General features: G+C 47.5%; 1 protein-coding gene across 4 annotated transcripts in view; it reads left to right on the top strand.

Annotated features, from left to right (window-relative positions):
• The window catches only part of ESYT3 (extended synaptotagmin 3), a 54670-nt gene that overhangs the window by 23771 nt on the left and 4050 nt on the right, over positions 1-26849 (top strand). For 3 of the 4 annotated variants that reach the window (XR_010943502.1, XM_067737697.1, XM_067737696.1), the window contains exons 4-20: positions 5122-5198; positions 6793-6859; positions 7481-7570; positions 8060-8115; positions 9534-9654; positions 11575-11745; positions 12437-12519; positions 14296-14344; positions 14603-14692; positions 15135-15197; positions 15301-15363; positions 15910-15978; positions 16522-16608; positions 17317-17466; positions 19234-19724; positions 20418-20516; positions 21042-21173. Coding sequence is in view for 3 of the 4 variants with exons in the window: in XM_067737697.1 (XP_067593798.1) it covers positions 5122-5198; positions 6793-6859; positions 7481-7570; positions 8060-8115; positions 9534-9654; positions 11575-11745; positions 12437-12519; positions 14296-14344; positions 14603-14692; positions 15135-15197; positions 15301-15363; positions 15910-15978; positions 16522-16608; positions 17317-17466; positions 19234-19724; positions 20418-20516; positions 21042-21173 (1958 nt within the window). In the remaining variant the exon portion in view is untranslated. The remainder of the gene's footprint in view (positions 1-5121; positions 5199-6792; positions 6860-7480; positions 7571-8059; positions 8116-9533; positions 9655-11574; positions 11746-12436; positions 12520-14295; positions 14345-14602; positions 14693-15134; positions 15198-15300; positions 15364-15909; positions 15979-16521; positions 16609-17316; positions 17467-19233; positions 19725-20417; positions 20517-21041; positions 21174-26849) is intronic. The other variant, XM_067737698.1, reaches the window with a different exon arrangement.

Below are 26849 nucleotides of genomic sequence, written 5' to 3'. Positions count from 1 at the left end.
TACATTCCTACCTCCTTTATCAAAAATAAGGTGACCATATGTGCATGGGTTTATCTCTGGGCTTTCTATCCTGTTCCATTGATCTATATTTCTGTTTTTGTGCCAGTACCATACTGTCTTGATTACTGTAGCTTTGTAGTATAGTCTGAAGTAAGGGAGCCTGATTCCTCCAGCTCTGTTTTTCGTTCTCAAGATTGCTTTGGCTATTCGGGGTCTTTTATGTTTCCATACAAATTGTGAAATTTTTTGTTCTAGTTCTGTGAAAAATGCCAGTGGTAGTTTGATAGGGATTGTATTGAATTTGGAGATTGCTTTGGGTAGTAGAGTCATTTTCACAATGTTGATTCTTCCAATCTAAGAACATGGTATATCTCTCCATCTATTTGTATCATCTTTAATTTCTTTCATCAGTGTCTTATAATTTTCTGCACACAGGTCTTTTGTCTCCTTAGGTAGGTTTATTCCTAGATATTTTATTCTTTTTGTTGCAGTGGTAAATGCGAGTGTTTTCTTGATTTCACTTTCAGATTTTTCAACACTAGTGTATAGGAATGCCAGAGATTTCTGTGCATTAATTTTGTATCCTGCTACTTTACCAAGTTCATTGATTAGCTCTAGTAGTTTTCTGGTAGCATCTTTAGGATTCTCTATGTATAGTATCATGTCATCTGCAAACAGTGACAGCTTTACTTCTTCTTTTCCGATTTGGATTCCTTTTATTTCCTCTTCTTCTCTGATTGCTGTGGCTAAAACTTCCAAAACTATGTTGAATAAGAGTGGTGAGAGTGGGCAACCTTGTCTTGTTCCTGATCTTAGTGGAAATGCTTTGCTTTTCACCATTGAGGACGATGTTGGCTGTGGGTTTGTCATATATGGCCTTTATTATGTTGAGGAAAGTTCCTTCTATGCCTACTTCCTGGAGGGTTTTTATCATAAATGGGTGTTGAATTCTGTCAAAAGCTTTCTCTGCATTTATTGAGATGACCATATGGTTTTTCTCCTTCAGTTTTTTAATATGGTGTATCACTTTGATTGATTTGCGTATATTGAAGAATCCTTGCATTCCTGGAATAAACCCCACTTGATCATGGTGTATGATCTTTTTAATGTGCTGTTGGATTCTGTTTGCTAGTATTTTGTTGAGGATTTTTGCATCTATGTTCATCAGTGATATTGGCCTATAGTTTTCTTTCTTTGTGACATCCTTGTCTGGTTTTGGTATCAGGGTGATGGTGGTCTTGTAGAATGAGTTTGGGAGTGTTCCTCCCTCTGCTATATTTTGGAAGAGTTTGAGAAGGATAGGTGTTAGCTCTTCTCTAAATTTTTGAAAGAATTCGCCTGTGAAGCCATCTGATCCTGGGCTTTTGTTTGTTGGAAGATTTTTTTTTTTTTTAAAGTTACTTTTTTTTTTAAATTTATTTTTGGCTGTGTTGGGTCTTCATTTCTGTGCGAGGGCTTTCTCTAGTTGTGGCAAGCAGGGGCCACTCTTCATTGTAGTGCGTGGTCCTCTCACTATCTCAGCCTCTCTTGTTGCAGAGCATAGGCTCCAGGCGCACAGGCTCAGTAGTTGTGGCTCACGGGCTTAGTTGCTCTGAGTCATGTGGGATCTTCCCAGACCAGGGCTCAAACCCGTGTCCCCTGCATTAGCAGGCAGATTCTCAACCACTGCACCACCAGAGAAGCCCTGTTGGAAGATTTTTAATCATAGTTTCAATTTCAGTGCTTGTGATTGGTCTGTTCATATTTTCCATTTCTTCCTGATTCAGTCTTGGCAGGTTGTTCATTTCTAAGAATTTGTCCATTTCTTCCAGGTTGTCCATTTTATTGGCATAGAGTTGCTTGTAGTAATCTCTCATGTTCTTTTGTATTTCTGCAGTGTCAGTTGTTACTTCTCCTTTTTCATTTCTAATTCTATTGATTTGAGCCTTCTCCCTTTATTTCTTGATGAGTCTGGCTAATGGTTTATCTATCTTGTTTATCTTCTCAAAGAACCAGCTTTTAGTTTTATTGATCTTTGCTATCATTTCCTTCATTTCTTTTTCATTTATTTCTGATCTGATCTTTATGATTTCTTTCCTTCTGCTAACTTTGGGGGTTTTTTGTTCTTCTTTCTCTAATTGCTTTAGGTTCAAGGTTAGGTTGTTTATTTGAGATGTTTCCTGTTTCTTAAGGTAGGATTGTATTGCTATAAACTTCCCTGTTAGAACTGCTTTTGCTGCATCCCATAGGTTTTGGGTCATCGTGTCTCCATTGTCATTTGTTTCTAGGTATTTTTTTATTTCCTCTTTGATTTCTTCAGTGATCACTTCGTTATTCAGTAGAGTATTGTTTAGCCTCCATGTGTTTGTATTTTTTACAGATTTCTTCCCGTAATTGATACCTAGCCTCATAGCGTTGTGGTCGGAAAAGATACTTGATATGATTTCAATATTCTTAAATTTACCAAGGCTTGATTTGTGACCCAAGATATGATCTATCCTGGAGAATGTTCCATGAGCACTTGAGAAGAATGTGTATTCTGTTGTTTCTGGATGGAATGTCCTTTAAATATCAATTAAGTCCATCTTGTTTAATGTATCATTTAAAGGTTGTGTCTCCTTATTTATTTTCATTTTGGATGATCTGTCCATTGGTGAAAGTGGGGTGTTAAAGTCCCCTACTATGAATGTGTTACTGTCGATTTCCCCTTTTAGGGCTGTTAGTATTTGCCTTATGTATTGAGGTACTCCTATGTTGGGTGCATAGATATTTACAATTGTTATATCTTCTTCTTGGATCGATCCCTTGATCATTATGTAGTGTCCTTCTTTGTCTCTTCTAATAGTCTTTATCTTAAACTCTATTTTGTCTGATATGAGAATTGCTACTCCAGCTTTCTTTTGGTTTCCATTTGCATGGAATATCTTTTTCCATCCCCTCACTTTCAGCCTGTATGTGTCCCTAGGTCTGAAGTGGGTCTCTTGTAGACAGCATATATATGGGTCTTGTTTTTGTATCCATTCAGCCAGTCTGTGTCTTTTGGTGGGAGCATTTAATCCATTTACATTTAAGGTAATTATCGATATGTATGTTCCTATTCCCATTTTCTTAATTGTTTTTGGTTTGTTATTATAGGTCTTTTTCTTCTCTTGTGTTTCTTGCCTAGAGAAGATCCTTTAGCATTTGTTGTAAAGGTGGTTTCGTGGTGCTGAACTCTCTCAGCTTTTGCTTGTCTGTAAAGGTTTTAATTTCTCCATCCAATCTGAATGAGATCCTTGCTGGGTAGAGTAATCTTGGTTGTAGGTCTTTCTCCTTCATCACTTTAAATATGTCCTGCTTGTCCCTTCTGGCTTGCAGAGTTTCTGCTGAAAGATCAGCCGTTAACCTTATGGGGATTCCCTTGTGTGTTATTTGTTGTTTTTCCCTTGCTGCTTTTAATATGTTTTCTTTGTATTTAATTTTTGACAGTTTGATTAATATGTGTCTTGGCGTGTTTCTCCTTGGATTTATCCTGTATGGGACTCTCTCTGCTTCCTGGACTTGATGAACTACTTCCTTTCCCATATTAGGGAAGTTTTCAACTATAATCTCTTCAAATATTTTCTCAGTCCCTTTCTTTTTCTCTTCTTCTTCTGGAACCCCTATAATTCGAATGTTGGTGCATTTAATATTGTCCTAGAGGTCTCTGAGACTGTCCTCAGTTCTTTTCATTCTTTTTTCTTTATTCTGCTCTGCAGTAGTTATTTCCACTATTTTATCTTCCAGGTCACTTATCCGTTCTTCTGCCTCTGTTATTCTGCTATTGATCCCTTCTAGAGTATTTTTAATTTCATTTATTGTGTTGTTCATCATTGCTTGTTTCATCTTTAGTTCTTCTAGGTCCTTGTTAAATGTTTCTTGCATTTTGTCTATTCTATTTCCAAGATTTTGGATCATCTTTACTATCATTATTCTGAATTCTTTTTCAGGTAGACTGCTTATTTCCTCTTCATTTGTTAGGTCTGGTGGGTTTTTATCTTGCTCCTTCATCTGCTGTGTGTTTTTCTGTCTTCTCATTTTGCTTATCTTACTGTGTTTGGGGTCTCCTTTTTGCAGTCTGCAATTTCGTAGTTCCCATTGTTTTCGGTGTCTGTCCCCAGTGGCTAAAGTTGGTTCAATGGGTTGTGTAGGCTTCCTGGTGGAGGGGACTAGTGCCTGTGTTTTGGTGGATGAGGCTGGATCTTGTCTTTCTGGTGGGCAGGTCCACGTCTGGTGGTGTGTTTTGGGGTGTCTGTGGACTTATTATGATTTTAGGCAGCCTCTCTGCTAATGGGTGGGGTTATGTTCCTGTCTTGCTAGTTGTTTGGCATAGGGTGTCCAGCACTGTAGCTTGCTGGTCTTTGAGTGAAGCTGGGTGTTAGTGTTGAGATGAAGATCTTTGGGAGATTTTCGCCATTTGATATTACGTGGAGCTGGGAGGTCTCTTGTGGACCAGTGTCCTGAAGTTGGTTCTCCCACCTCAGAGGCATAGCACTGACTCCTGGCTGCAGCACCAAGAGCCTTTCATCCACACAGCTCGGGGAGGAGGCGGCCAGGGCAAAGAAAAAGAATTTTAAACTTAAAGTGTAAAACCAGGTCAAAAATGAATGTTGAATAAATATGAGAACGTATGAGAAAATAAATCACAACAAGTTGTACTTTTACAAAAGCTGACATATCACACATATCACAAACTCTGGGAAAAGTTACATAATCATTTAAATGAACTGTTCAAGATATCCCTGTAATACTTTTGCTCCTGCATTTTTGGCTCCATACTCTTTGATAACCTTTGCATGTGACAGTGCATTTGTAAGCATCACTTTCCATGGAGAGAATAGAAGGATAATAGAATCTTTCCTCTAGTGTGGTCGATTGAATTTTTTTCTCCAACATTTTATTATGAAAAATTTTTGTTTGTTTGGAGAGGGAGGTGTCAGGGTGCCGAGGATGGGCAGGGACTGCAGGGTGGACTTCTGCTTTCATGCCTCATCCCGGGAGTGCAGTGGTCATGCTGGTTGTTGTGGACAAAGCCCAGCTCTGGGCAGGGAGCCAGCAGCACCCCAACCCCTGTCCCCTGCCTGCAAGACCCCTGCTGACCCAGTCCTCTGGCATCTCTTCCAGTGCCCCAGGATCAACGGCATCAAGGTGCACACTAACAAGTGCAACCGGAGACAGGTGGTCCTGGACCTGCAGATCTGGTGAGACCTCGTGCCGCTGGGGCCAGGTGTGGAGGCGGGAGAACACTGTGGGAAGAGCCAGGTTGAAGATGGAGTTGCAGGGAAACACTCATTTGGGGTGTGAAAGCCCCTCACAGCACATATGCCCCTTCATCCCCCTGGGCTGGAGCACAAGGTCCCTGCTGGGATGGGGAGGAGTGGCAAGAGAACGGATGGTCCCAGGGGAGCCACTACTGTCTGAGCCCTCAGCCCAGGCCTGGCTTCTCCCATAGACCAGGCACCAGGCGTGTTTTGGGTACCAAGGCCTGGGCAACAGAGCTTTCTTAGAGGCCAGGTCACCTGGAGGGTCAGACCAGCTGTCTCAGAGAGGATGTAGCAAGAGAAAGCAAGTGTGATGAGAAAATGTAGGGACTTGTGGTGCAACCCAGGGAGCTCCGAGCACAGGCTGTGAAAGGCCAGCAGGAGAACTGGGCTCTGTGGTACCTCAGAAAAACTAAAGGATGCAAAGACACAGAAGTGACTTGTTCAGTGTGTCGGGCAGGGGCATCCCTTTTGAATGAGGTTTGTAATAGGCTTGAGTTAGAGAGAATGGAGATTCAATCCAGGAAGTCTTCCTGGAGGTGGTGGGATTTGAACTGTGCTTAAAGGACCAAGGATAAACTCCTGAGGTTCCAGAAGGTTGCCATTCACTTCCAGTGCCTCTGTATTTCCTGTCCTTAGCCCAGAGGCTGGCGCTGAGAACATGTTGGGAAGACAGGAGGCAACTCCAGAACACCCATCACTGTATGGGGGCTGGTCTCAAGTGTGTTGAGATGGTAATGGCAATTGGGCCCTCCCGGCCCCAAGGCTCTGCCACAAGATCCTGTGTGAATAGTTGGGGCACGTCAAGGTCATCTAGCCCACGCGCCCAGCTTTCCAGTCATCTCAGGGAGCCCCTGGGGTCCCTGAGTTCCCCCTGCCCTTCCAGGGGACACTCAGCATTTCTGTGACGTCTAGCTCCTCTGCCTGTGCCATGCAGATATTTGATGGCCACCCTGTCCCTCTGCATCTCCTTCAGTCTTTTGATGGGGTCTCTGCTCTCTACTTTCAAGGGCACCCATTCTGGGCTTCCTGTGCCCATCGCATGGCAGGAGTTGCCAGCTGAACTCAGGCTTCTGAGAACTTGTTACTGTGCCCACCTCACCACCACCCCCAGCAACAGCCTGCATGAATGGTGGATGGAGGCTGCGGGGCTGCTCTGTGTCCCTGGGGAAGAGGCCTGGGTAGAGATGGGGCAGAGGCATAGCAGTGTGCACACCCAGACCCCCTCCTTCGCATCTGCGGGGTGTCGTGGGGCGAAGTGGTGCCCAGAGGTCTCTGCCCTCGTGGGCAGAGGGGGGGATGCACGTGGGACCTCTGGGTGCGGGGACCCCGGGGGCTGCCTTGGGGGGTCTGGGCAGTGTCTGCGCAGAGCTGAGAAAAGCCGAGGCTGTCAGGGAGTCCACATCCAGGTGATGCAGGGCTCAGGCTTGGCCATCTGGGCTTGGGCTGGGCTGCACTGGGCAAGTCTCCCAACCTCTCCTGAGTCGTGGACCTGCCCCTCCTCTCTACCTTCCTTCTCCCTCCCCACTTTCAGCTACATCGGGGACTGTGAGATCAGCGTGGAGCTGCAGAAGCTACAGGCTGGTGTGAACGGGATCCAGGTGGGTGGAGCCCGGCGTGACTGCCTCCAGGTTGTGGGTCAAGGCAGGGGAAGCGTGCTTATGCTGGAGGAGGCTACAGCGGGGGTGTTGACACCAAGCACAGAGACTAGTACCAATCAAGGGACTCCAGGTCCGAGATCATAGGGCCAGGAAGTGGTGGCTTGGTTTCACCACCCCGCCGCTCAGGACAGCCCCACACCTGCCTCTGTTCATCAAACCCCCCTGCCAGAGAGGCTTCGACTGCCCTGGGAAGTGAGAGGCTCTCTTTATTAAATGGTGCAGAGCCGATGCTGAGAAACTGAGGTGGAAGGAGGAGATAGAGCTATTTTATGGTAGGAGTAGAGGAGCTGAGCTGGAGCTGGAAAGCACTCCTGGGTCCCGGCCATGGTCAAGGCTGCAGCCCCCAGGCAGCAAGGCAGTGGGGGGCAGTGGGGGCCAGCTTGTGGCCCTTGGAAACCGGCAAAGGGGTGGAAGCTGCACGCTGGCTTCTCTTCCCCGAGTGTGGTCCCTGCTGTGACGGCAGGTGGCCCTGACATCTGGGGATGGCTTGGGCATGAAGGAGCAGAGCAGGTTTGGGAGGAAGGGCGGCTGAGGTCCCTCCCGGCCCTCTGTGCCATCCAGCTGCAGGGCACGCTGCGGCTCATCCTGGAGCCCCTCCTGGTGGACAAGCCCTTCGTGGGAGCTGTGACCATGTTCTTCCTTCAAAAGCCGGTGAGTCCCCAGGACGAGGCGGGCTTGCCGCTCCCTGTGGGCCGGCGCTCGCCCACTGGGCCCAGGTACTGGGTTTGAGCCCAAGAACGCTGCCGAAGCCCACCTGGACCCCCCATCTCACGTGCTCCCTAAGGCGGCCTGAGGTGCTCGACTCTGCTCTCCCCGAGCCCAGGAAACAGCCTGGAGAAGTGGCTGAGGTCACAGAGAGGAGGCTGTAACTCAGAGCCCTCGGATGCCAGGCTGGCCTGTGGCCGTGCCCTCGGGCCGCTCCTGTGGTCCCGGCAGAAGCAGCCCTCCTGACAGCCCTGGTCCTGAGCAGGACTGGGAGGCGCCGTCACCCGCCTCGCCCCCCGCAGAGGGCACCGCCCCCCAGTCAGCTGAATTCTCCATGGGAGTGGGGGCGGGGGCAGGGCCCGGGCCCTTGGCAGAGGGTTCTCAGCCTGGGCTTCTGGTTCCTTCCAGCCTAACGGCCTCCCTCTGCCCCTGCAGCACCTGCAGATCAACTGGACAGGCCTGACCAACCTGCTGGATGTGCCAGGAATCAGGTAAGTGCCTGTGCAAACCGCCAGGCAGGCCCAAGGTGGGGCCCTCCGGGCCGTGCAGCCAGTGATGGGAACCACACCGTGGCTGTGCCCTCCCTCTCCCTCTCTGCACGAGGAGAGGGGTGGGCAGCTGCCCCCTCCAGGGGGATAGCATTGGTGTGTTTGGAGTGACACCATCAGGTGAGGTGTCCTAGAGGAGGCCCCGTGGGCTAATGAGGGGCGAGTGCAGGCTCTGGAACCAGGCCAGCCAGACCAGCCTCCTGGCCCCCCCTCAGCCACTGTGTGCCTTTGGACAAGTGACTTCACCTCTCTGGGCTCTTCCTCAGTAAATAGGGAGCCTGGTTCCTCTGTCTTGAGGCCCCTGGGAGAACAGTCAGGTACGTGCAGTGCTGGCACAGTGGGTGTGGATACACACGAGTGTCCTCCTTGTCCACATCCACTCTCTCCCCGACCCAAGTGTGTGTGAGAAGCCCAAGTGGCTCCCGCCCAGACACAGACACTGGCATGGGAGGGGGCAGCTGTCACAGCAGAGGCCAGTGAGGAGGAGCTGGTCTGGGCAACCCACCTTCCTGGGGCCAGTGTGGTGCTGCGCTCAGAGCCTCAGGCCCCTGAGAGGAGCAGAGAAGGGCTCCAGCCCCGTGTGGACACACCTCCCAGGAGGGAGGGACAGTGGACCATCCAGGGTAGCCCCTGGCTGGCTCGCGAGGCCCAGCAGCTGTCCCCACCTGCAGGGACGACCACTCACTCCCTCACTGGGGACATTCCCACTGATCTTCGCCCCCTGGGCGCAGAGAATCCAGTCATGCATTCTTTCACTTAGAAGATATTTCCTGAGCACCTACTGCGTGCCGGCCCACTGCCCCTGTCTCCCTCTACTGGCGAGATAGAGTCAGGCAATAAAGAAGGAGGATTTCAAGGTGATGTCAGAGAGTAGAAGGGCTACAACAGTGAACACGTACCTGGCATTTACTGGGCACTAAGCACTGTTCTCAGCACTTCACACGTATTAACTCATCCTCATAACAACCCCAGGAAGTAGGCATAATTATCCCCATTTTAGAGATGAGGAAACTAAGGTCTGGAGAGATCAGCAGCTTTCCAAGGTCACGCAGCTTGTGGGTGACAGAGCCAAGATTCTAACCCAGGATCCATGTCCTCGTTCTTGGCTACCATGCTGTGATGCCTCAGAGAACAAAGCAGGATTGGGGTGGGGGGGCTGAGGGGCGGTCAAAGTGTACACCCTACATCCTCCCCCTGACCCCCCATCCAGGCAGGCTGGGGTCAGGGCTGCTCTGTCCCGAGATGGGCCCACCTGGCCCCAAGCTCTGCTCCTGGTTCCAGCTCCAGGGATGGGCGGACAGGCAGGCGGCCCGGGGGAGGTGGTGCCGCCCTCCACAGCTTTGCGTGCCCACTGTCCCCAGTGAGGTGTCAGACAGCCTGCTGGAGGACCTCATCGCTGCCCACCTGGTGCTGCCCAACCGTGTGACTGTGCCCGTGAAGAAGGGGCTGGACCTGACCAACCTGCGCTTCCCTCTGCCCTGCGTGAGTACCCGCACGGGCCGCAGAGCGCTGGGCCCAGAGCTGAGGGACAGACGGGCCAGGGAGATGCACCCTCAGATGGCGATGCTCACTTCCGCCCTATGAGGGCCTGGCATCCTATTTTATGGGGCAAAGACTGAGTCTCAGGAAGGTTGAATGACTTGCCCAAAGTCACCCATCTTGGGAGGGAAAAAGCCCAGGGAGCATTCCTTCCTGGATCCTGGTCCCCCCATGCGGCCTGTGTTGGGGACGGTGGGCAGTCACACTCGCTCCCAGGAAACTCCAGGAGCCTCCCATTCTCCCTTCAGGGACAGGAGGCTCCCATTCCATCCTTTGGTGGCAGGAAGAATGCTTACGTCTTCTGGGAAGGAGCCAGGACGTGGGGCTTCCTTGGGTGCTCAGCCCCACTGCCCCCGCCCGTCCTGGGAGCTCAGAAGGCCCCTGAGGAGGGGGCCAGCCCTCAGCGCTGTCCTCAGGAGGACAGCCACATGGCCTCCCTGCAGAAGGTGCCCTGGCCATGGGGCTCAGGGCCTCAGGAGAGGGGAAAGTGCCTATTTTTACCATCAGAGCCAGGTGTGAGGCATCAGGCCACACGGGTGATGCACGGCCCTTACCCCACACTGTGCATCTAGCAGTCTCAGTACAGCACCGTCACCTACATCATAGCTACTGCAGACATTCTGTCCTTAGGGCATATCCCACTAGAGATGTACTGTCAAGTGGCTACAATTTAAACTCACTTGGAATAGTTCCTCTCTGTGTGTCTGTGACAACTGGCCGTGAATATTTACATTGATTTCCTTCCATTTTCTGTTTCTAGAGTTTAATTTTTACCTTAACTTCCTTTTACAATCATGTAAAATATTTGCACACTTCTAAAGGCCAGTGTGAAAAACAAATTGTACTTTAAGGAGTCTAGCTTCTACCACCTAGTCCCTCCTCCTCCAGTATTTTTCATTATTTGTTTTCTAATATGAGCACATACACGTATGATGGCTGTGGGTACGCATCTGATTACACGCATAGTCCCCCTTTCTTGGATGGACGGCAGCAGGCCACAGCTCTCCTCACCTTGCTGTTATCATGCATGTGTCATGAGGGTCACCCCACGACAGTGTGGTACGTGGTACTCCACCACGTGAATGTACCGCATCTATTCAACCAGTTCTCTACTGATGGATGGCTGAGCTGTGTCTGGTCTTCTGTTATTTCCAATTATGCTGTCATGAAGAGCCTTGTCCATATCTTTTCATGTTTGCCAGTATGTCTTTAGGATAGATTTCTAGACGTGGGATTGCTGGGTCAAAGGGCAAATGCACATGTATTTACTGATATTTAAAAGAAATAGTTCTAGGCCAGAGGCCTACTGGCCCCCTGAACTGTGTTTTTCCTGGTTCTTGTGCTCTGTTCTGACTTGAGACATAGCCTAGGGTGTTGGGAGTGGGGTGACTCAGTGCTGGGGCCTTTACAAGCCCAGGGACCGACTGCCGCAGCAGGCAGCGGCCACAGGGGTGTGTACACCTGGGTAGTGGGAAGAAACGACACCGGGCCTCCGTCTACGTGTAAGCTAGAGAGGGGCTGCAACGCAGGAGGAAAGCCGCTCGGGTGGCGTGGCAGTTGGCACAGGACGAGGAAGTGGCCGCGGTGGAATGGGCCCTTCACGGGGCAGGCTGGAGGCACGGAGGGGTGGGAGGGCCGGGAATGTGGCCGGGCATCGTGGTGCAGTGGACAGAGCCCTGGGCCCTGCCGTCCCTTGCTGCGTGGCCCTGGCCAAGAGGCTGTTGTCTCTGGCTTCTGTCTCCCTGTCCAGAGATGGGGAGGGTAAGGTGGGGCTGGGGTGATAGCTGATGGCTTGGGCTCTGATGTCGGGGGCTTTGAGGGCCCTAGAAACAGCTGTGAGGCCCGGGCTGGGGCATTTTCCAGGGAGTGATCAGAGCCCACTTGCTGGAGGGAGAAAAGCTGGCCCAGAAGGACAACTTCCTAGGACTCCGAGGCAAGTCAGACCCCTACGCCAAGGTGAGCATCGGCCTGCAGCATTTCCGGAGCAGGACCATCTATAAGAACCTGAACCCCACCTGGAACGAGGTGTTTGAGGTGAGGCTCTCCTTAGTGGCTCCCAGCTGCTCTCCATGCCCTCCAGGGCTCCACTCTGGGTGGTTCTGTCCCAAACAAGGGAGGGCCCTACCTTCACGGTCCTCACACACCCACGGGCAACACGGCCACAGGCGTGGCCCTCGGGAACAGGCTTCCAGAGATGGGCTGCTCTGGCCCCTGATGGAGGGCCAGCCTATTGACAGATTCCTACGTCCCTTCCCAACCAGAGCCGACTTTGTTGGAAGTTTTCAAATCAAATCAAAGAACATCAGGGGCAGTCCTGCCCCAGTCCTCTCAGCCTTCCCTCCCAGAGCCAGACACCGGGAGCCTGAAGTTCTGCCTTAAGTCCAGCCACAACCCTTACCGTGGGAAGGGCAGGCCCACAGCCTGTTTGAGTGCTGCAGTCTGGAAGCGGCAAGCCCCGGGCAGAAAACACAGCAGCCAGCATCCCGAGCACCCACCCTGCCCACGGGCTTGCACAAGCTGCCTCTAGTCCTCCGCACCCCGCGGGAGAGGGCATCACTCCCTTCTTACAGGTGCGGTTCTCCAGGCACTGAGAAGGGCAGGACCTGCCCGGGGCTCCGAGCTGGCAGGTGGCAGAGCTGGAACCTGGCTCCCCTGGGGTCGTGCTTGAGGTCTGCTTCATCAGCCGTTGTGGCCTGCAGGTCAAGTCACCTCTCTTTCCTTCCAGTTCATAGTGTATGAAGTCCCTGGGCAGGACCTGGTGGTGGACCTGTACGATGAGGACCCTGACAAGGATGACTTCTTGGGCAGGTGAGGAGGAAGGCCATGCTGGGCCTGGGGGCGCAGGGCTCTAGGCCTTGAGGCACAGGTACCCCTGCTTCCACCGCCCTCGCTGCACTCTGACGTGGTGACTGTACCAGGCAACCAGTCCCATCGTTCTGCACCGCTGCCACAAACCTCCCCCCAGACGCCTCCCGAGTGCCCAGCCCTGAGCGCCAGCCCTCTGGGGGTACATGGAGGGCCCCAACGTTTGTGTCCCGTGGGCTCTGCTTTCTGTGCTCCTCATAATGCACCCAGAGTCCCCGTTTGGAGCAGTGGGCGGGGCCAAGGCTGGCACGGATGGCCAGGCCCCCGGTACCCAGGAACCGTCTGCTCACTCTGAGCTGGCACTTGGCTCCCCTGGGGTCATGCCTGAGGTCTGCTGCATCAGCCGCTGTGGCCTGCAGGTCAAGTCACCTCTCTCTCCTTCCAGTTCAGAGGAACACAGAGCCTCAGGGCTGAGAGAGGATTGAAATGACCGGCGTGGGGCTGGCTATCAAAACTCTAAATTTACATGTGTTTTGGTCCAGCCACCCCAATTCCAGGCATCTCCTATAAAAGCATTATACCTGAAATGTTTATCTGTGGTGACAAACCAAAAAAGCTGGAAACGTGATTGTCCAGAGTCAGAGGACGCCTGAATGTTTCAACAAATTTGTCACTGCCAAACTACAGAATATCCCGCAGCTTTTAAAAATGATGAGTAGGATCTATGTATGTTGACCTCGAGGATATTCAGTTCTATCTAGGGAAGTAGGGGAAGCAGTTGGGAGTGACCTGAGCAGTTGATACATCTTTCCAGGGAGGATGGACACGTACGTGTGTTCGCATGTGCTCGTGTGGACGCTACACCGCTGCTCATCTCAGAGGCTGGGGTTAGGAGGCAGCAGAAAAGAGAATTTTACCCAAATCTTCTTACTCCTAAAATTTTTAGCTTGTTTCTGTGAACAGGTGATTTAAAAAAATAGAAACAAAACAAAATGGGAGGGGAACAATCTGACCACCCGAGAAATAGCTCACCACCATGTTACTTATTTTTAATTTCTCATCTTAATGAAAGGAGTTGTGAGAAAGGAGTTGTGATTTTTGTAATGTTGCAGATTAGAACTGTGTCTTGTGGTTCGTGGTTTAGGTAACTGATTTCAAGTGTGTTTTGAGCTCAAGCACATTTCTAACAGTTACATGGAATTAATTTCCCCTCTGGCTCTCAGGACGCTCCAGTTGGGCTTGGGTCGGGCGAGGCAGAAGGCACGCCATGAATGTGTTACCGCCTCTCACACACATGCCAACTATACGTAGCCCCTGGAGGGCATCTGGGCCAGTTTTGGAAAGGGAGGGGCATTTCTGGTTATTACAGTGACTGCGGGAGGTGGTGCCACTGGCATTTAGGGGACACACGGCAGAGAGGCTAAATTCCTGCAATGCATGGGCAGTTCTGCACAGTGAAGACTCATCCCAGCCCAAATACCAATAGCACCCTCATTGAGCAATCCCGAGCCAGTGTGTCCAGCAGTGTCTGCTTGTCCCCCTCTGGGATCAGAGCCGCCTGCCTGCCCGGGCAGCATGCCCAGTGGGAGCAGCCCCGATAGTTAGACAGTCCTTCCTTTGCTTGAGCTCAAAGTGGTCTCCCATTCATTCTTGGGATGAATAAGGTCCTCCGTCTTGAGAGTCCCACTCAGATATTTCAAAATAGATTTCAGAGTGGGCCTCCACGCCCGCTGCTTGTTGCTGCCTCTGGGCTGACTTTCCGCTCCCTGTGTATTCCAGCCTGCAGATCTGCCTCGGGGACGTCATGACCAACAGAGTGGTGGATGAGGTAGAGTTGGTGCCTGCAAACCCCTCCTTGTGGACAGCATCATTTCCATCCCAAAGTGTGGTACTTCTGTCCTTCCATAACCACCTCTCCTAGTCTAGAGCCTACCCTGTCTGGGCTGGTTCACCTCTTCCCTGAAGCCCCTATTAGGGCCCTACTGGGTCCCAGAACGGAGCTGCCTGGAGAGAGTCAGTAGCATCCCACTGGCCCTTTCCCCAAGATCTCCTCCCCCTCCCCCTCCCCCTCCCCGTCCCCCTGCAGTGGTTTGTCCTGAAAGACACAACGAGCGGGCAGCTGCACCTGAGGCTGGAGTGGCTTTCACTGATCACAGACCCGGAAGCTGTGATAGAGGTGAGTGCGGGCTGTCGTGCTCCCTGGCAGAAGCGGGGAGGGGGGAACTTGTGATAGGTCTGGTCCATGAGAGAGCTGTGCGGGGAGGCAGGGAGGGAGCTAGAGAGCTGAAGCCACAGATCTTGCCCACAGAGTCCTCCAGCCAGCCCCACCTTCTGGGGAGCATGTCCCTCAGCCCTCATCTCCACAAAGGGCGGATGGGATCCTTAAAAGCTCTGTTAGTGCCCATCAGCCCAGTTCATAGGGAAGTCCACTGGTTCTGACTTGAGTCTGTCATGCTGCAGTTGTATTTTCAGCCTCAGCAAAGAGCTAGGTTGTGAGGGAAGGTATGGCCAGTCTGGAGGGCAAGGGCTGGCTCTTCAGGCATGAAGAGGCTTATCCTAAACCAGTCTGTGTCTCCTGATGCTGGGGGCACCTAGTGAGGGTTTGTGTCTGCTTGTAGGACCATGGTAGTTTTTCCACTGCCATTCTCGTGGTCTTCTTGGAGAGCGCCTGCAACCTGCCGGTGAGTGGTGACACAGCCAGAGTGTCACACACACCCTGCCTTGTGCCCATCACTTTCAAACGTCCACGTGTTGCTCATTCACCCTGTTCTTCTCGTGCTGCAGAGAAACCCTTTTGACTACCTAAATGGTGAATATCAAGCCAAAAAGCTCTCCAAATGTGCCAGGGTAAGTGTGGGTGTGAAAGCAAGTCACACAGCTCCTTTTCCCCAGAGTAACCGCAGCCCCGCGTCTGCTGGGCGGTGCCATGCACACACAGCCCGGGGCCAGTGAGCGCCGCCGTTCACTGAGCCTGCAGCGAGCCAGGCTCCGGGCTTGGCAGTCATCCCCACATCTGCTATGCCTGAGTCCCATGGTGGCCATGCATCCATTTTATTGCCATTTTAAAAACAGGACCCGGAAAGCTAAGTGCTTGTGCCACACAGCTAAGGGGGAGCTCAACTGCACCCTGTCTCCACAGCTCTAGGGAACAAGGGCCTGTGCCCAGCCAGGCCTCCCATCTTTAACTTGGAAGCTTCCCCTGGGGTCAACCCCGTCTAGGTGCTGGCACAGTGATGGCAGCCCGGGGCTCCTGGGAGCACCAGGGGAGCCTTCTCTCAAAGGGAAGTGGTTGGGTGGCCTCAGGTCCCACCGATGCTCCTGAGGGTTGAGAGGCAGGGTCTCAAGTTGGCACTGGGGGTGCCACCTCCATTTTGTGGATTTGTCCCCTCATAGAATAAAGCCAGCAGAGACCCTTCTTCCTATGTCAAGCTATCTGTAGGCAAGAAGACACACCTGAGCAAGGTAAGACAGCTTGGCGTGCAGCCGAGGACTAAGGAAATGGGCGGGTACCCCAACACTTCCGGGAGAGAAGCAAAAGGGAATTCGCTTACACTGAATGCCTAGTAGGTGCTGGCACACGATAGGCACTTTATATTACTCTGTCTTCAAAATAACCTCACAAGATAGTTTCACAGTTCAAGAATCTGGAGGCCAGAGATCAGTGACTCGCCTAAGGGCTAGAAAGCAGAAGAACTAGGGTTCAAGCTTAGGCATGGCTCTATGCCTATGTCCTTTCCCCCACCCCCAGCAGCAAAAGTCCCCCTGGAAGTAAGCTCTAATGCTGGTAGGATTTCAGCCCCTGTGAGATTTCCTGGCAAACTCTCCTTGCCTTCGAGTCTGACTGCCCTGCCCTAGTGCCTCCCACGAGCCGTAGCTTGTGCCATACCTGGGCGGACACAGAGAAGGCTCCCAATGGCACCAGGGGGCAGAATGAGAGCAGAGGGTGCCGGTATCCTGCTCTGCCCAACTTGACCCTTCAGTGATCTCTCCCTCTCCTGTCCCCAGACCTGTCGCCACAGCAAGGACCCTGTGTGGAGCCAGGTGTTCTCCTTCTTTGTACGCAACGTGGCCACTGAACAGCTGCATCTGAAGGTTTGCTTGAAGTTGGGCTCTTGGAACACAGCTAAGAGGCGTCTAAGCTAGGAGGGGTAGGGGGCTTGAGCAGGCTGCCCCGGCAGTAAAGCCAGGAGAGGATACTAAGGGCCCACATCTTCGTGAGCCTGGTGACCAAGGTCATTGGTAGGAGGTTGCGGAAGGACAAACCCTCAAGTCCCTTGGTGCTCCCTGCCAGTCTCTCCAGTTATTACCTAGCACCCAGCGTGGCCTGGGTTGGAATCTACTCAGGACATTAATGATGATGTACTTTTTTAAAAAAAGATCTGTGGGCGAGAGAGATCTTCTTTACACCTGAGCAAACAGAGGCTCAAACGATGACTTGTCCAAGATCTCATGACCAACAAGTAGTAGAACTGGGGTCTCTGGGGACCCTCAGACCTGTCTGGAAGTCCCATCATAGAGCAGCACAGCTCATCAGTCCCTAAAGCCCTGATGGTCCCAGGCATTTGACAGACTTGCCTCATACAGATCATAGTTGCCTCTACCCTGAGTCACTCTCTTGCCCTGACTGAAGGCAGGGACCAGGCCTGGTCCCATTTCCAGTTTTCAGGAAAGGACCAGAGGCCAAAAGAAACACAGAACATACTTACTGAAGTGAACTCAGTCTTGGCTGGAGCCCAGAGAGTAGTCTGGTGAGGGTGGGACATCGTTATCCTCTTGTTTTGTGACTGGCCCACTGCCCAGGTGCTTGATGATGACCGAGAATGTGCTCTAGGAGTGCTGGAGTTCCCCCTGTGCCAGATTCTCCCCTATGCAGACCTTACCCTCGAGCAGCACTTCCAGCTGGACCACTCAGGCCTGGACAGCCTTATCTCCATGAGGCTGGTGCTTCGGGTAAACCTCTCCCCTTTTCCCCCAGGGGAGGCAGGGGGTGGTCTGCCCCAGCACTAAGTATCTGCACTGTGTCGGGAAGAAGCTAGGAGATGGATTCATATTTTTTATCAATTTCAGAATATTGTCAGCCATTTTCTCTTCAACTATTGCCTCTCCTAATCTTTTAATCCCTCCTTCTACAATTCCTTCTATTATGTTGGACCTTCTCATCATCTCCATGGCTTACCCTGATCTCACCTTCATATTTTCCATCTCTTTATCTCTTGGTGCTACATTCGAATTTTCCTCAGACCTGTCTTCCAGACCACTAATTCTTTCTTTGGCTATGCCTAATCTGCTGTTTAACCTGTTCACAGTTTTTGTTTCAAAGGCTATTCTTCATCTTTCACTTTATCTTTTCCAAATCTACAATGTCTTTTCTTTGTTGTGTTTTATTATCTTCTCATGATTCTATCCCATCTTTAATCATTTGAAAATACTTAAAATGTATGTTAATTCTATTATCTGAAGATCTTGGTAGATAAATTTTGATGTCTGTTGTGTCTGCTGATGCTTTTTCATGGTGACTCATTTCTACATTTGGTAACTTGGGTTGCAGGCATATGTTCAGTGTTGCCTTTGTGACCTGGATTGAGGTTGTTCACATCCAAGGAAGTTCTGCTTTGGCTGCAACGAAGCACCTCAGGAACATTACACACCTGAGTCCACTTTTATGTTAATTTTCAAACTTTGGGTTTCAAAACCCCACGGTAGTATAAATATGAACCCAAAATTTATAGGAGACAGGCTATAAGGTGCCATATTCTCATGAAAGACTTTATTTCCCCCAACCAGAGTACAGGCTGAGATAGATATATTTCTTGTCGTCAATCTTTGCTGGTGGGTGAAATGTTTATTTATCCTAGACTACTTTTTCACTAAAGATATCCCACCTTCATGGGTCCTACTCTGACCCTAGATCTCTTCTCCAAACCCCTTGGATTCCATGGTTGATAAATGACCCTGGGAAAATTAACCTTTATTTTTCAGTTTTCTCTCTCTCTCTCTCTTCTTTAACCTAGGGATTTTCCTTACTTTCTTGTGAGTTTGACTATGCATTTAGAAGTATGTTTGTTTCATTTTTATTGAGCATTCCTAACAGGAGGTTTTTCAGAATATTTTGATCGCCTTATTGCTGGAAATGGAAGTTCCTAGGAAGAGTCTTAATGACTGATGGGAAAAGGGGAAGGAGAGACACAATGGCTGAGGTTTGAAACTTTGGTGCTACAAGCACAGGGGTGTGTCTGGATAGGAAACACATTTTAGGGAAAGCAATGGTAAATAAGGTGACAGCTAGAAATGACCATATCCAGAAGGCAGCTGGTGATCTATATGAAGGTTAAGGTGAGGGAGTCCTCTGCACCGAGGGGAAGTGCATGCTGTGAGAATTGGCCAGGTCTCCAGCATCCAGTACCAGTGGATAGAGAAAAGGGATCAGAACTGAGTCTTCATGAAGACTGGTGAGGCAGGAGAAAGGGAAAAGACAGAAGGTCTGGTCAGAGTGAGTCAGAGGCAGAGAGGTTAAGGAAGATATGGTCTAGGGGTAAAAAGATATGGTCTGGGGGTAAAAATCCATTGGATTGGGGAGTCAGAAAGGAACTGAGTTTTGAGAAAACTGTTCCTTCCAGAAAAGAGAAGGAACCATTTCCCAGAGGTAGGTAAGAGCAGAGGGGGAGAGAGTGGTAGTGGTGTGCCCAGCCCATAAACCACCCTGTCATCTGCTTACAGTTCCTGCACTTGGAAGAACGAGAGCTGGGAAGCCCATACACAGGACCTGAAGCCCTAAAGAAAGGCCCTCTGCTCATTAAGAAGGCTGCCACCAACCAGGGCTCCAGAGCCCCACCGCAGGGAGAGGGCCCTGCAGATTTGCCATGCCCTCCAGACCCTGCTTCTGATATCAAGCAAGCCTCCAAAAGTACCACAGCCACCACCAGTGCCACCATTGCTGCCACCAAGCCCTCACTTCAAGAGATGGGCCCAGAGCCCAAAGGCAAGGACAGAGCCAGAGGGTTCTGTGCACCCAAGGGGGAGAAGACGAGTGTGTCCACCATCTTCCTGGCTGTCCCAGGCCCCCACTCTCCAGGGCCCATCAAGTCACCCATGAAATGCCCTTCCTCCCTATTCGCACAGCCGCCCAAGAGGCTGGCTCCCAGCATGTCCTCGCTCAACTCCCTGGCCTCTTCCTGCTTTGACCTGACAGATGTCAGCCTCAACACTGAGTACGCACCTCTCTGCTTAATCTTTTCTAAAATGACCTGCATGAAAAATACCTCCCTGGATGGAAAAGTAGATATGAACTTACTTTTCTGTGCAAGTTCTGGTTTTTCACAAAATGGCTTCATAAGAGGCAGCATGGTGAGATAGAAAGAACACAGGTTGGGGGGAGAGAAAGCACGTGTGCATGTGCCAAAAAGTCTCATGTGGCTCTAGCTACACACCAACTATAAAATAGATGTTGGACTTCAGTTGTTAAGGTTCCTTACAGCAGAAGCATACCCTGAATTCTAAAGAGTTATTTATACTGGGATGATATGGAAAGCTTAGAATGTGGAATTATATAAGCAGTGGCTGCCATTTATTAACTGTTGACTCTGGGCTTAGCATGTTATTTAATTTGATCTTCACAATAACCCTACAAGATAGAACTTACTATCATAAAGGTCGAATAACTCACCCAAGGTTCCACAAGAAATCATAGTATAAAGGCAGATTCTGCTCCAGGGTTCTTCCTACTGTGCCATGCTTTTCCTACTGTGAAATAGGATAATTTTACATGAATGCTGGATAGAACTGACTTCCAACTAAAAGGAACCTTACTGAGAATTATTTTATTAACTTACATACTTCTTGGGGGTGCGGGGAGAGGTCAGCACTTGTAATGGCAAGAGAAATGACAAAGCCTTTCTTTACAGAGACGGGGATCTCAGGCATCAGGGGCTGGGTGAGATTCAGCTCACGGTGCGCTATGTGTGTCTGCAGCACTGTCTCAGCGTGCTAATCAACGGCTGCAGGTAAAGGGATGCTAGGGCCAGGAAAGGTTCTTTGAGAGCATCAGATGACCAAAATCAGAGTGGGGGCACTTGGAGCAGTGGCAGGGGCAGGCAGCCCCAAGGCAGACAAGGTAGACATTTGGAAGGAACGAGGTCTGAAGGCCTGCATGCTGTGCATGCTGTAACAGATCCTCAGTGGTGCTGAGGGGCTCCAGAGCCAAGGGCTTTGCTCAGACACAACCACTGCAAAATTGTCTGGGGTGGTTTGGAGCCAGGACATTTTCTCAAGTGAGAATCTTCAACTTCCTTTAGATGGAATGGTACTTGGCTCTACACCCAACTTTACAAAATGCATGTTTACAAAACCATGCACCTGATATCCTCTGAATTCTGCAGACTTTTGCTTTTTTTGGTCTAGACTGCAGGGCATTTTTATCCTCAAGGCCATCTGAAGCTGTATGGATAGTACAGCTTTCTCTAAATGAGTACTTTCAGTATTTCAAAACCAGAGGCCTTTTTTCTTTAATGTCTTTGAAACCAAATCAGAAACCTGATGCCCTGTACCAGCAGTGGAGCTGATCCCTACGTCCGTGTCTACTTGTTGCCAGAAAGGAGGTGGGCAAGTCGTAAGAAGACCTCAGTGAAGCGGAAGACCCTGGATCCCCTGTTTGATGAGAGGTAAGTGGCCCAGGTGGCCTACCTAGAGTGCCTCAGCCGCCCGAGTATTTGCTGAGGACCTCCCATGTACCTGGCAGCTGCCAGCTTCTGGGAAGGGCTGGGGTTGAACAGGACTACACAGTCCATGCTTTCATAAAGCTTCTATACTTCAGTGAGAGAAAAGGACTGCCAGGGAAGTTTAGCAAAACAGCTACCCACTTTCTTGTCCACAGGGACTAAAGTGCTCCTGATTATGAAATGTTCCATACTCTTTCTCTTTAAATGAAGCCGCTTTGGCAGTAAAAGGATTTGAATCTGGTCAAATATATTTTCTTTCGATCAAAAATAAACGTACCTTGAACTAAGGACCTAAAATTTCCTCCAAAGCTCCAGGCTCTTTGGCCTGTCTTCCCACCCGCAACAAAGCACAGGTGGCAGGTAGAACAGATACCCTCCCCTCGCGTGTCCACCCATGTCCTTGGGGACAAACCAGTAGACAGAGTCTAATCACATTTCTTGCTTTTGATGGGTCTGTGGTGGCAAGTCTTAACCTTAATATTCTAATTCTTGATTTCAAGTTGATCACAAGGTATGGAAGTCAGAATCTCATCATTGCTTCCTTTTGCTGTGGGATCCTAACAGAAGACATTGCTAGTCAGCCTAGGAAGATACCTAATAATGTTGGTTTCCTCTTATCTTGGTCAATAACTACTCATTTTAAAAAGAGTTGTACTGAGTCTTTTATGGGCCATGTCTAACGACTAATATATTCCTTCAAAAGCTACCTTCTGAGTTCACCGATACCATGAAAGAGTGGGGGAGAGAGAATATATTCATTGAGCATTTATTGAACACTCTACACACCAGGCACCGTCCTATACTCCACAGCCACACAGGTGAAAGGTGTTGCCTTCAGAGAGCTCTGACACAATTATAAAAGGATGTCAAAATTGTTATGTGGGAACACAGGAGATTGACTTTTGTGACAAACCTAATCTGTTAGTAATTCTCTCTCAACATTGTAACAGCAAGATATGCCTGGATTATCTACGAGGCAGACTTGGCAACCTCCATCTTAAACGTAAACCTAGAAGTAAGGAGTTCAGAGGTCTCTTGTTGAGTACATGATTCATACCATATACATTATAATTAAAATCTCTAAAGTTAACGACAAGGAGAGAATCTTAAAAACAGCAAAAGAAAAACAAGTAGTTACATTACAGAGAGCCCCGCTGTAAGACCATCAGCAGAAACTTTGCAGGCCAGAATGGAGTGGCACAATAGTCAAAGTGCTCAAAGGAAAACACTTCCAACCAAAAATACTCTACCAGGGAAAGTTATCATTCAGAATTGAAGGAGAGTTTTCCAGACAAGCAAAAGCTAAAGGAGTTCACCATCACTAAACCAGCTTACAGGAGAGTTCTTTAAGCTTCTCTTGTTGTTGAGCACAGGCTCTAGGTGCGCGGGCTTAGTAATTGTGGCGCACGGGCTTTTAGTTGCTCTGCGGCATGTGGGATCTTCCCGGACCAGGGCTCAAACCTGTGTCCCCTGCATTGGCAGGTGGATTCTTAACCACTGTGCCACCAGGGAAGCCCCTAAAATGCATTCACACTTAAGTTACCAACTTAAAATAGACTGTTGGAAGTTGTCATATGTAAGCATAATGGTAAGCACAAAGCAAAAACCTATAGTAGGTACACAAATGATAAAGAAAAAGGAACCTAAGCATACCACTAGTCATCAAACCATAAAGGGAGCAAGAGAAGAAAAAAGGAACAGAGAGGATCTACAAAACAGCCAGTAAAAAATTAATAAACTAGCAATAAGTACATACCTGTCAATAATTACTTTAAATGTAAATGGACTAATTCTCCAATCAAAAGAGAGTGGCTAAGTGGATTAAAAAAAAAAAAACAAGACCCATCTACATGCTGCCTACAAGAGACTCACTTCAGATTGAAAGATGCACACAGACAGAAAGTGAAGGATGGAAAAAGATATTCCACGCAAATAAAAACTGAAAGAAAGCCAGGGTGTTGCTATACTTATATTAGACAAAACAGACTTTAAAACAAAGACTGTAATAAAAGACAAGGGCATTACATAATGATAAAGGGGTCAATCCAACAAGAGGATATAGTATTTGTAAATATTTATGTACCCAACATAAGAGCACCTAAATACATAAAGCAAATATTCACAGACCTAAAGGGAGACATAGACAGCAATAAAATAATAATAGTAGGGTACTTTAATACCCTACTTTCATCAAAGGATAGATCATCCAGACAAATTCAATAAGGAAGCATTAGCTGTATATGACATGTTAGACCAGATGAACTTAACAGATATACAAAGAACAGTCCATCCCAAAGCAGCAGAATACACATTCTTCTCAAGTGCACATAGAACATTCTCCAGGATAGATCATATACTAGGCTGCCACAAACAAGTCTTAATAAATTTAAGAAGATTGAAATCATATCAAGAAATCAAGAGAAATCAAAAAATACCTTCAAAGAAAATGGAAATGTAACATAACAACATTTATGGGATGCAGCAAAAGCAGTTCTAAGAAGGAATTTCATAGCAATAAATGCATATATCATAAACAAGAAAAGTAAGAAATAAGAAAAATCTCAAATAAACAACCTAACTTTATGCTTCAAGGAATAAGAAAAAGAAGAATAAAGTCCAAAGTCAGCAGAAGGAAGGAAATAAAGTTCAGAATGGAAATAGAGACTAAAAAGACAATAGAAAAAAAATCAATGAAACTTAGAGCTGGTTCTTTGAAAAGATAAACAAAATTGATAAACCTTTAGCTAGACTCACCAAGAAAAAAAGAGGACATAAAAGAGGAAAGAGGAACTGTAAAATTGATACCACAGAAATACAAAGGATAAGAGACTACTATGAATAGTTATATGCCAACAAATTAGATAACCTAGAAGAAAAGGATATATTCCTAGAAAGATACAACCTACCAAGACTGAATAATGAAGAAAAAGAAAATCTGAACAGACTGATTACTAGTAAGAAGTTTGAATCAATAATCAAAAATCTCCCAACAAACAGGTCCAGGACCACACAACTTCACTAGTGAATTCTACCAAATATTCAAAGAAGAATTAACACCAGCCATCCCCAGACTCTTCCAAAATATAGAAAAGGGAACAGTTGCAAAACTCATTTTACAAGACAAGCACTACCCTCAGACAAGGATGCCCACTCTTACCAGGTTTAAACATAGTATTGCAAGTCCTAGCCACAGCAATCAGACAAGGGAAAAAAAAAAAGGAATCCAAAGAGAGAAGTAAAACTGTCACTGTTTAAAGATGACATGATGCTTTATAAAGAAAATGCTAAAGATGTCACCAAAAACCTATTAGAACTAATAAATGAATTCAGTAACATTGCAGGATACAAAATTAATATACAGAAATTTGTTGCATTTCTATACACTAACAACAAACTATCAGAGAAATTAAGAAAATCCATTTATAATTGCATCAAAAATAAAATATCTAGGAGTAAATCTAACTGAGGAGGTAAGAGACCTGTGCTCTGAAAACTATAAGACGCTGATGAAAGAAATCGAAGACAACACAAACAGATGGAAAGGTATATCATGCTCATGAATTGGAAGAATTAATAATGTTAAACATTATTATTTCTGAGCTGTCTATTCGGTCCCATTGATCTGTCTCTTTTTATGCCAGAACCATACTGTTTTGATTATTATAACTTTGTAATATAGTTTGATGCCTGGAGGCATCAGGGAGCATGATGCCTCCAGCTTTGTTCATCTTTCTCAAGATTACTTTGGCTCTTTGGTGGTGCCATGCAAATTTTAGGATTGTTTGTTCTATTTCTGTGACAAATGCCATTGGAGTTTTGATTGCATTGAATCTGTAGATTGCTTTTGTCCACACATGTATAGCTGATTAACTTATGGCAAAGGAGCCAAGAATGTATAATGGGGGAAAGCACAGTCTCTTCAGTAAGTGGCATTAGGAAAATTGGACAGCCACATGCAACAGAATAAAATTCAACCACTATCTTATACTAGACACAAAAATTAACTCAAAATGGACTAAAGACTTGAAAGTAAGAGCTGAAACTCTGAAACTCTTAGAAGTGAACATAGGTGGGTTAAGCTCATTGACATCAGTCTTGGCAATGGTTTTTTGGATTTGACACCAAAACCAAAGGCGACTAAAGCAAAAATAAACAAGTGAGACTACATGAGACTACATTAAACTAAAAGGCTTCTGAACAGCAAAGGAAACCATCAACAAAATGAAAAGACAACCTACCGAATGGAAGAACATACTTTCAGATAATATATTGGAAAAGTAGTTAATATCCAAAATCTATAAAGAACTCATAGAACTCAATAGCAAAAAAATCAAACAATCTGATTAAAAAATGGGCAGAGGCTCTGAATAGACATTGTTCCAAAGAAGACATACAATTGGTCAGTAGGTATATGAAAAGATGCTCAACATCATTAATCATCAGGGAAATGCAAATCAAAACCACAATGAAATATCACCTCACACCTGTCAGAATGGCTATTATCAAAAAGAAATAACAAGTGTTGGTGAGGATGTGGAGAAAAGGGAACCCTTGGGCACAGCTGGTGGGAACGTAAATTGGGGCAGCTGCTATGGAAAACAGCATGGACGTTCCTCAAAAAATCAAAAATAGAACTACCATACAATGCAGCAATTCCATTTCTGGGTATTTATCCAAATAAAACAACACTAATTCAAAATGATATATGTACCCCCATGTTCACTGTGGCATTATTTACAATAGCCAAGACATGGAAACAACCTAAATGTCCACTGATGGATGAATGGATTTTTTAAAATGTGGGGTGGGTGTGTGTGTGTGTGTGTGTGTGTGTGTATACCATAGAATATTATTTACTCATGAAAAAGAATGAAATCTTGCCATTTGAAACAACATGGATAGACCTTGAGGGCATTATGCTAAGTTAAATAAGGCAGAAAAAGATAATTACTTATGATCTCACTTATATGTGGAATCTAAAAATGCCAAAAACCAACCAAACAACAAAACCCAAGCTTATGGATATAGAGAACATATTGGTGGTTGCCAGAGTTGGCGGTTGGGGTGTGTGTAAAATAGATGACTGGTCAAAAGGTACAAATTTCCAGTTATAAAATGAATATTCATGGAGTTATAATGTACAGCATGGTGACTATAGTTAATAATACTGTATTACATACTTGAAAGTAGCTAGGAGAGTGGATCTTGAAAGTTCTCATCACAAGAAAAAAATTTTTTTCTAACTATGTATGGCGATAGATGTTAATTAGACTGATCATTTCACAACATATCCAAATCACATCATTATGGTAAACATGAAACCAATAATGCTATGTCACTTATATCTCAATTTAAAAAATTAAAAGATATTATGGGATTATATTGAATCATGTGTGTCAAACTTTTCAAAAGTGTGAAGCACTATAGAATTTAAAGAATCTTTCACTCAATTAAAAAAATTTGAAGATTTTTTTTTAAAACCAGAAATGTAAGGAGTCCAGAGGCATCTTATGAGTACACGACAAAGCTTGTATACTAAGATTCCTCTGCCTTACTCCACAGGCGTAAGTGGGAAAAGACCACTGTTTTCCATGCAATTCCAGCAAACCTAATTATTCA

Source organism: Pseudorca crassidens, chromosome 5 (genome assembly GCF_039906515.1).
Source record: "Pseudorca crassidens isolate mPseCra1 chromosome 5, mPseCra1.hap1, whole genome shotgun sequence".
NCBI classification, from domain to species: domain Eukaryota; kingdom Metazoa; phylum Chordata; class Mammalia; order Artiodactyla; family Delphinidae; genus Pseudorca; species Pseudorca crassidens.
This window is presented reverse-complemented; position numbering and strand designations above follow the sequence as displayed.